At 40.4% G+C, this 10,600-nt stretch overlaps 1 protein-coding gene across 1 annotated transcript in view; it reads left to right on the forward strand.

Annotated features, from left to right (window-relative positions):
* Positions 1–987: 987 nt before the first annotated feature.
* Positions 988–10,600, forward strand: part of TMBIM4 (transmembrane BAX inhibitor motif containing 4) — a 28,595-nt gene continuing 18,982 nt past the window's right edge. Inside the window, exon 1 of the mRNA XM_082738260.1 lies at positions 988–1,271. Within this exon, the coding sequence (XP_082594386.1) occupies positions 1,175–1,271 (97 nt within the window). The 5' untranslated portion in view covers positions 988–1,174. The remainder of the gene's footprint in view (positions 1,272–10,600) is intronic.

Consider the following 10,600-nt stretch of genomic DNA (forward strand, 5'->3'; position numbering starts at 1 on the left):
GATCAAGCCCCACATGGTGGGAGAGACTGCTCAACAGGAAGCCTGCTTCTCCCTCTCCCACTCCCTTTGTTTGTATTCCCTATCTCGCTGTGTGTCTCCCAGTCAAATTCATAAATAAAATCTTTTAAAAAATTATTAGCACTAATTTTATCATTGATCCTTATATGGCATAATACCAGTTTTAAAGGCAAGCTCATAAAGATCACGAAAATCACAGTTTGTATTTCCTAGCCTGTATATACATAAGCATTTCATTCTTACTAGAATTGTGGAACAGCTATATACAACAAACTCAAAATATTTTTATCTTACTTCTTGAGATGTACACATTCTACTAACACTCTTTACCTTCAGCTTACTGGCAAGGATGTACAGGAAAAGAAATTATGGTTGGCCCTCTTTTCCTTTCCCTCAATAGCTTCATTTTAGTGTTAGTAATTGGCTAATATTGGGAAGTAACACAAGTAAAAAAGGATAGGCTAGGATTGCTTGGACATTCATGCTTCTGAGAACACCACCGCCTTATTTTTGCATTCATAGTAAGCTCTGATTGGTAAAACAGTCCTTCGCACTGTCTGTGCCCTCCCATCCCTGTCTCATTCTTTGTCACCCGTATCTTAACCCTAAGCTTCGCCCCTCACCTGAACCTACCCGCATCACTTCAGTCTTCTCTGGTTGGCGCTTGTCTTCTGTGCTCATGGGGCACTACCTCATTCGGAAAGCCTGGCTAATAGAAAGTGCTCAAGAAATTTAGGGAATATTATTAATATTAAAAATAATAAAAAGTGTATCTCCCGTGTGATTACTGAAGGACCATGTGAATGAGCTGAGTGTTTGTTGCAAGAACAGATGGATGGGACCTCGCTTCTATCACTTTCAGCAACTCTCCAGGTCAGAGGATTTAAAAAAGCTTGTCGAGGGAAAATCTGAGAAAAGCTGCATTTTAGATGACGCCGAGAACGTCATTCATTTTCTCTCCCGCCCCAAGCTGAAGCAACCTCCTCCCTCCCAGCCTTCCCGCAGCGCCGGGGAGGGGCGGGGGGAGCGCATCGATGAGCGCGGGCTGCGCTCGGCTAGTTGGGGCTGGAGCGCTTCATCCCGGAAGTGGCTTGAAGGCCGTTGAGTCGGCGTCGTTGCCCTAGCTCGGCGGGGTCGCTGGGGTGCTGCTGCCGATATGGCCAACCCCGACCCCCGCTACCCCTGCTCCTCCATCGAGGATGATTTCAACTACGGCAGCTGCGTGGCCTCGGCCAGTGTGCACATCCGAATGGGTGCGTCCTCCCATCCCCCTCGTCGCTTCCCATTCCCCTGCCCCCTCCCCTTCCCCCAGCCCGGTCCCTGCGGGCGGCTCCGCGCCGAGCCTGCTGCGCTGTCGGCCTCTAGGGGTGGCTTTCGGCTTCCGCCGGCAGCTCCTCCCGGGGCCCGGCTCGCTGGCTGAGCGCAGCTCCCGTGGGGTTCCGAGGAAAGCCTTGCTTGCGGCTCCCCGCCCCGCCCCCCCGGGCTCCGCGGAAGAGCGCCCTCCCCCGGGAGTCGGGAAGAAGCGCTCCCGGGGAGAGCGCAGCCCTGGGGAGGCGCGGCCCTGGGGAGGCGCGGTGGTCGGGTAGCTGCGCGCTGCCTTCGGGAACCGGAGCTGAAGCCCATCCCGCTTTATTTATTTATTTATTTATTTATTTGATTTATTTATTTATTTATTTATTTGATTTATTTATTTATTTGACAGAGAGAGATCACAAGTAGGCAGAGAGGCAGGCAGAGAGAGAGGAGGAAGCAGGCTCACCACCGAGCAGAGAGCCCGATGTGGGGCTTGATCCCAGGATCCTGACATCAGGACCCGAGCTGAAGGCAGAGGCTTAACCCACTGCGCCACCCAGGCACCCCAAGCCCATCCCGCTTTAATCCTGCCTTCCTCCCCCTACAAAGGGACATGAAAACTTCGGCAGCCTTTATTTGGCATCTTGATATTCAAAGAAATGCAGGGTTACTTTTTAAGGTGAAAAGTTTATTAGGTGGTTATTGTGACATGCACCTGAATGCAGTTATTTGCTTACATGTTTTTGGTTTAGGGGTGTGATCGCGTTTCAAGTTTCTGTATACTCGGGTGTGTCCTTTGCTGGGTTGTAGGATGTGTGGGGACAGGGACCCTCTCTGTTCTTCTTCACTGTTTGGAGTCTGCAAGACCTAGAACTCAACATAAGTTTGAGATTTAATTGAGGCGGTTGCTGGAAATGGAAGCTTTAGAGACCAATGAAAATGCAGTTTTAGTTTTAAGTTATTATGCAGTATTGACTGAATTTAAAATGCTTAAAAAATATAAAATGCTTAGTTTCACGTAAGTGGAGTTCATTGTCCGTTCTAGTTCAGCCAGTTCATTACAGAGGTTGTCCCATATTTTCATTCTGTTCCCGTGGCTGGAACTTATTCAGGAAAAAGAATTAGGACAATCTGATGCGCTAAGAATCTTGATCCCTGACATCTATGATATTTCTGGAATTGAATTTTGGAATGATTTTGGCATATGAGCATAGTTTTTTCAATTAAATTTTTAATTGTGGTGAAACACATTTCCTTAAAAATGTACGTTCTTAACCATATTTAAATGTACAGTTCAGTAGGTATTCACCTAGTTGTACAACCAGTCTCCAGGACTTTTTAATCTTCTAAAACTGAAATTCTGTATCATCAAAGAACTTGCTGTTTTCCCCTCTCCCAGTGCCTGGCAATGATCATTCTACTTTCTGCTTTATGAATTTGGCTCCACTAGATACCTCATGTAAGTGGAACCATACCGTGTGTATCTTTTTGTGACTGGTTTATTTCAGATAGAGTGTTTTTAGGTTGTATCCTTTTTTTTTTTTTTTTTTTTAAGAGAGGGAGGTTGGGGGAGGGGCCGAGGGAGAGGGAGAGAGAGAGAATATTAAGCCCCATGCCTGGGGCAGAGCCCATCTTGGGGCTGGATTTCACAACTCTTGAGAACTGACCTAGGCCAAACTCAAGAGTCTGACACCAGATGCCCCAGGGTGTATCAATTTTGTAGCATGTGTTACACTTTGCTTTTTAAGGCTGAATAATTTTCCATTGTGTGACAAAATCACATTTTGTTTTTCTGTTTAGCCACTTGTAGACACTTGGATAGCTTCCACCTCACTAGGAATCACTGCTATAAACATGTGTATACAATACCCACGTGGGATCCTGCTTTCAGTTGTTTTGTCTGTATACCCAGAAGTGGGATTGCTGGATCATATGTGTTTTAGTGAAAAACCCATTTTTTCCCACCTGAGTAGGGTAAGAACCAGTTCTTCCTCCTGTGTTTCTCCTTTATTACTTACTCAGAACACTTCAGTTTTGATACTTGTGGTCACCAAAAGTATGTGTGTGTGTGTGTGTGTATGTTTTCCCTATATCAGGCAGGTCTCCATGACACCCGCTCAGTGTCATGAACTCATGAGACTCGTGAGACATGAGTCTGAACTCAGTTCTGATGCTCTCTCTGAGTGGATAGTATCAGATCCCTCAGGTTAAGGTCTCAGTCCCATTGAAGACTGCTCTCACGCCACTTCAGATGCCTGTTGCAAGTAATAGGTCCCCAGGTTACCCATAACTTGTCAGACTTGGCTATACATTGAAGGTTCCCATGACTCCCTTTTTGGTTTTGATGAATTTACTAGAGCAGCTCACGGAACTCAAGGAAACATTTATTTTTAGCAGTTTATTAAAAGATACAGGTAAACAGCCAGATTAAGAGAGATATAGTGGGAGGTCTGGGAGGAGGTCTGCACCAAGTACAGGTGCTTCTGTCCCCACAGAGTTGAGTTGTGTCATCCTTCCAGCATGTGGATGCATTCACCAACCTGGAAGTTCTCTAGACCCCATACTCATAATATTTTATAGAGGCTTCCTCATTTAGGGATATCAGTTATTAGCCCCATATTCAACCTTTTCTCTTCTCCCCACTTCGTCAGGGCTGAAAATTCTGCACTTGCTTATGGCTTGTTCTTTCTGGTGACCAGCCCTCATCTAAGAGCTCATGTGGGATCACCTCAGTAGAACAAAAGACACACCTGTTACACAGAAAATTATAAGGGTTTCAGGAACCCTGTGTCAGCAACTGGGGTGAAAGACCAAATGTTAGAACAAAAGATTTTTTTTTGTTCATTGCTCTTATCAGTTTGGAAGTTACAAGGGTTTCAAGTGCCAGGAAGCTGGGGCAGAAACCAATATATATTTTGTATCATCTCATGGTATGGTAATTGTATTTTTAGTGTTTTAGGGAATTAAGATACTGTTTTACATTGCGACAACACCATTTTCTATTATAACTGACATTGCATAAGTGTTGCAGTTTCTCTACATTCTCACTGACACTTGTTCTTTTCCCTGTTTCTCTGAAGGTAGCCATCCACATGGGTATGAGGTGATACCTCATGGTGGTTTTGCTTTGCATTTCCCTAATAATTAGTAATGTTCAGCATCTTTTCATATACTTATGGGACATTTGTATCTTCTTTGTAAAAATGTTATTTAAATACTTCACCCTTTTTTAAGATGGACTTAATTTTTTTAAGCAGTTTAGGTTCACAGCAAACTGAGTGGGAAGTACAGAGTTCCTGCATAACCTGTTCCTACTCGTACATAACTTTTCCCACTTTGTTATAATCCATGAGCCTAAGCTGACACGTTATCACCCAGAGTCCATAGTTTATATTAGAGTTCACTCTCACTATTGTACATCCTATGGGTTTTGATAAATGCGTAATGACAAAGATCCCCCATTATAGAATTATATGGGATAGTTTCATTGCCTTAAAACCCCTCTATGCTCTGCCTGTTCATTCTTCCCTCCCACCAGCCCCTGTAACCAGTGATCTTTCTACTGTCTCCATAGTTTTACCTTTTATAGAATGTTGTATAGTTGGAATCATACAGTATATAGCCTTTTCAGATTGATTTCTTTAACTTAGTAATGTGCATTCAAGATTTCTCCATCATATCTTTTCATGGCTTGATGGCTTATTTCTCTTTGGTGCTGAATAATAGTCTATTGTCAGCATGTACTTCAGTTTACTCATTCCTCTACTGAAGGACATCTTGGTTGCCTCCAAATTTTGGCAATTATGGCTAAAGTTACTATATAAACCTCCATGTGTAGATTGTTTTGTAGTCACAAGTTTTCAGCTCATTTGGATAAATGCCAAGGAGTATGATTGCTGGATTGTATGATGAGAATATGTTTAGTTCTGTAAGACATTGCTAGAGCACAGTTGCTGGAACTTGTAAGAGTGCGATTAGTTTTGTAAGAAACTGTCAAACCATCCTCCGAAATAGCTATACCACTTTGCATTCCAGCAGCAATGCATGAGAGTTCCTGTTGCTAGACATTCTTGTCAGCATTTGGTGGTGTCAGGTTTTGGATTTCAGCCATTCTAATAGGTGTGTAGTGTTTTAATTTGCATTTCCCTGATGTATGATGTTGAGCATCTTTCCATATGTTATTTGCTATCTGTATATTTTGTTCAGTGAGGTGTCTGTTTAGGTCTTTTGCCTGCTTTTTCAGTGAGTTGTTCATTTTCATATGGTTGAGTTTGTATATTTTGGATAACAGTAGTTTTATCAGATGCATCTTTGCAAATGTTTTCTGTTAGTCTGTGGCATCTCATTCTCTTGACTTTGCCCATATTTTAATTGGGTTATTTATTTTTTTGTTATTGAATTGTAAGAATTCCTTATATATTCTAGCTATTAACCTCTTATATATAATGACTTAAAATTCTCTCCCATTCTCTAGGTTGCCTTTTTACTATGTTGATTACATCCTTTGATGTACAGAGTTTTAAATGTTGATGTAGGACAATTTATCTATTTTTACTTTTGTTGCCTGTGCTTTTAGTGTCATATTCAAGAAATCATTGCCAAACCCAATATCATGAAGCTTTTCCCCTGTGTTTTTTTCCTAGGGGTTTTTACAGTTTTAAGTCTGATGTTTAGGCCTTGAAGTTATTTTGAGTTAATATTTGGGTATGACATAAGGTAAGGGTTCAACTTGATTCTTTCACATGTGGCTATCCAGTTTTCCTAGCACTGCTTATTGAAGAGATAGGGCTTTCCTTCATTGAATGGTGTTGGCATTCTTGTTGAAAATCACTTGACCATATATGCACAGGTTTACTTTTGGTCTTCTGTTCCATTGTTCTGTATGTCTGTCTTGCTAGTATTTGTTGATGAGTTTCAAGTCAGTATTCACCAAGGATATTGGTTTGTAGTTTTTTCTTCTAGTGTCTTTGGCTTTGATATTGGGGTAAAGCTGGTTTATAGAATGAATTTGGGAGTACTCTTTCCTCTTCAGGTTTTTGGGATAGTTTGTGGAAGATTGGTTTTCAAACTCAGCTTTTTACTATATGTTTGCTTAAACCAGTAAGGCACTGTCAGATTCCATTCATCTGTGAAGTGCACAGTGATGATGTGACGATGTAATACATTAGAGTAATTAAGAATTGTTACTGCAAGAACACCCAGGGGATTAGAACTCCTGGCTATGGCATAGATTCCAGAGGGAACATGAGGGTCTCTGCTGATCCCAAACATGATAAAGAAAGAGAATCAGTTACTTCAGGGAAGGACAGGGATAGACAACTGCAGCTAGTGCGGCAAATTACATTTCTGTGGAGGTGGTATCAGATGTGTGAATAGAAGGCAGTTATTAGAGAAATCTTAGTGAGTTAGGATACTGCCATTTAGGAAAATTTTGAATCATTAATATTCATTTCATAGATACACTACATTTTTTTAAAAGTACATTTTATTGAATGTAAAGGACGTGAGGAAATAAAAGTTTTGGAAGTCTCAGTTCCTGTCCTTAAGGCATTAGTTGGGTAGGCCAGTGGTCAAACTAATCTGTGATAGCAACTTAATGAAATTCTAAAGTGCCAAGTCTGGAGGGAATTTAAGGAAGGAAGTGAGAGTTGTGTAAACCAGAATAATCTAGGCAAGCTTCAAGGAGGAAGTAGAATCCCAGTGGAGGGCTGGTTTGGATATATAAATGCTGAAAAAATTTTGTAATAACAATATTGTTATTTTCTCTGGAATTACAGTCCCTAACATAATATACACATATGTTTTACAGAAAACTAAGTTTCCAAACACTTGTCTAAAATAGCATAGTTCTTGAGAGTGAGGCAGGGGAACTAGAAACCAGGTTTCATAATCCCTAGGTGAATGCTCTTTCCACATGTCTACGTATGTAGATTGTTTTTAAAGAAATAATAAGCCTTATACTTGATTTACCTCCGTAGGTCTCAACGTCACTATAACAATGCTGATCAAATACCAGAAACTCAATAATTCATGAATATTTAAATAATGCAGGAGCATTTTACTTAGGAGCTCTGATAATTGAGCTGGTAATTAAGCTGGCTACGTCTGTATTAAAAAACTGGTTCTCATCTGTCTCTGGTTCTTTACTAAATAAATGGTAAAACAAAGTGAACCCTCCCTCTGACTTTTAAAGCAAATTAAGTTCTATTTTTTTAAAGCAGGATAAGTTAGGTAACCTAATGCCTTAATGAGAACCACTGTGACTTCAAAATTTTACTTCCTCACTGCCTTTAGATGCGTAAAAAGAGGTTCCTTTAAAAATGTAATGCGTATGTTTTCTGGAAAATGCTTTCGGAACATCATATCTAAAATGTCATTACTCATTGGTGGAAAGCACAAATCGTGAAGCTACAGGAAAGTTATGTGAGAATGAATTTCCAAGTAAGTCTCTGTCTTGAGCTCTTTACAGTACCAATTAAACTAGTTTATGTAACTAGTTGTAATATATATGTAGCATAGTAGTCTATTAAGCTAGTCTGTTTTAGCTATGTGTATATTTGTGAAACACTAAAACATACTATTTTATAGACTCAGAAGCACAACATTATAATCTTTGGGATGATATTATACGTTACTACAACTTATTTTCATTTACAATTTTTTTTATTTAAAAAAAGCAGTACATGTAGCTTTATCAGTCTCCAAAGAGATTGTACCTGTTGACTCCTGACAAACAATATATGAGGGTACTTTTTTGCACCCTCACCAACATGGAATATCATCAGACTCTTTTCTTATTTGGCAGTCTGTTGGATCAGGGGTTGGCAAACATTTTCTACAAATTGCCAAATGGTGAATATTTTCAGCTTTGTGGGGCCATGAGGCCTCTGTTGCAACTAATCAGCTTTACCTTTGGAGTGCAGAAGCAGCTGGAGATGATACATACACGATATATACTTGGGAGCACTATCTTGCCCAAGAAAATTTTACTTACAAAATCCAATGGTGGGCTCCAGTTAGCCCAGGAGCCTTAGGTTACTGACTCTCCTGGTAGGTAAAAAATATTGCCTTGTTTTAATTTGCATTTCTTTAGCTCTGTAAGTAAAGATGAGCATTTTCCTTTATTTACAAAACTATTGGGCCTTGTACTGATATTATGATATAGCAGTGACCAGACAACATTTCAGTCTTTATGAATTGTAATTTGGCAGCAGTATAAGTAAGGAATGGTCAGGGAACGCACTCTTAAAGGAGATGGTGGTTGTGATGAGAAGCAGCTAGCTACATTTATTAATGATCTATTGCTTTATAAAGAATTATCCTTAAACTTAGTAACTTAGAACAACACATAGTTATTGTCTCACAGTTTCTGAGGGTCAGGATTCTGGGAGAGGTTTGACTTGGTTCTGGCTCAAGGTGTCTCATGAGATTCTAGCCAAGATGGGGACTTTGGCTGTAGTCAGCTGAAGGCATGAGTGGACTGGAGGATCTTCCTGAAAATCTTCCTCATGTGGATGTTGACAGAAGGCTCCTCAGTTCTTTGCCACATGAACTTCTTCATAGGCCCCTGTGTGTCCTTATGGCATGGAACCTAGCTTCCTCCAGAGCATGTGATCCATTAGAGAGCAACAAGGAAGCCACAGTGTCTTTACTGAACTAAGTCATGGTACTCACGCACCATCACATCTCCTTCTTGTATTCATTTGAAGCAAGTTACTAAGTCCAGTCCACACTCCAGGGGAGGGGATTTAGGCCTCACCTTTAGAAGGTAAGTGTCAAATAATTGGTGGGCCAAATAAAATAATTGTTTTAAACTACCACAGCCTTTTCTCTGGTTACAGATTTTTCTGTTTTCCACTTGAAAGGCTAATACCCTCAGAAAGTCTTATTCGAGTATAGCCTCAATGCAAGATCCAGCATTTTTGTCATCTAAATAAATTTCAGATGTGAATGAGGCCTCTTGGGTGTAGTTTCTTAAGTATATCCTCTGAGTATATTTCCTTTTGAAGACTTCGGAACTAAAGAGACAAATTGATCTGTACCCACACCCCCAGTATGTGGTGGTTGGACAGGCATAATGTGGTGGTATTTTTTTCCAATAAAATTTCTTAGAACCTTTTTGGATTTCCTGTGGTTCTTCTTAAGGTTCATTCTGGTAGATAAAAGCTACACTGAGAAATGTCTTGGAGTCAGCTTAGAGAAGAGATGGCTTCCTCAAGCTTCTCAGAAGCCCTGTGTTTGAATGGTTTTTCTGAGGTGCAAAATTAGATATTTGTGAGTTTTAACAAAGGATTTTACAATCACATCCTTTGTCTCTGCTCTTGTATTTTAGTATAAGCAGCAAGAGGCCAGCAGGTACCTTCAGTATTTTGTCTGGAAATCTCCTTTAGTTCGAACCCACACCTCGTTAGGTACATTTTCTACTTTCTGTGTTCCCACAGGTGACAGTGTTGCTAATTTTTTTTTGCCAGTACAAAACAAGGATTTTCTTATCTCCAGTTTCCAATAAGGTTTTCCTCACTCTAAGCTGTGACCCACAGCTTCCTTCTATAAACAGTTTTTTCAAGATTTTTTGAGCTTTTAGCTCAAAGACCTGCCATCTTCCATCCACTGCCTGATTCCAGAGCCTCTTCCGTATTTTAGATTTTTGGTGTGGCAGCACCCTACTTTCAGGTACCAAGGTCTAAATGAGTTTTCTGTTGCTGTGTGAAAAATTACCACAAAATATAATGGCTTGAATAAATATCTTTTTTATCAGTTTTTAAGAGCCAGGCATCTTACTTACTCTAGATTAGGATTTGTCATAGGTTCTAGTCAAAATATAGGGTGGGGCTGAAGTCAACTGAACGATATACTTCCAAGAATTCTCACTCACATCACTATTAGCAACAGACTTTCTTCTCACTGGCTGTTGGCAGGAGACCTCACTTTCCCATTTGGTGGATCTTTCCATAGTACTACTTGAGATTCCTCACAACATTGGCAGCTGGCTTCTCCTGTAGCATTCATTCTCAGTGGGGCCAATAATGGCTGCCAAGAGGGTGAAAACTGGTTCTTGAGGTGGAGAGCAGAAAACCTTCAGATTTTACAATGGTTTGTAGCCTCCTGAAGAATCATGATACATAAACAGATGTACAGTATGTTTGTGCCATTAAAATTTTATTGGAGGACTATTAGGAAAATAATGTCCAGAAGGCTTCTTAGGTACACAGTGAAAAAAGTTGAGAAACAATGCCATAGAGTGAGTCTTCTAAGAAGACTCTTACAATATAATAGTAATAAAGTAATA

The sequence above is a fragment of the Mustela nivalis genome (assembly GCF_964662115.1).
Source record: "Mustela nivalis genome assembly, chromosome: 7".
Taxonomy (NCBI): Eukaryota; Metazoa; Chordata; class Mammalia; order Carnivora; family Mustelidae; genus Mustela; species Mustela nivalis.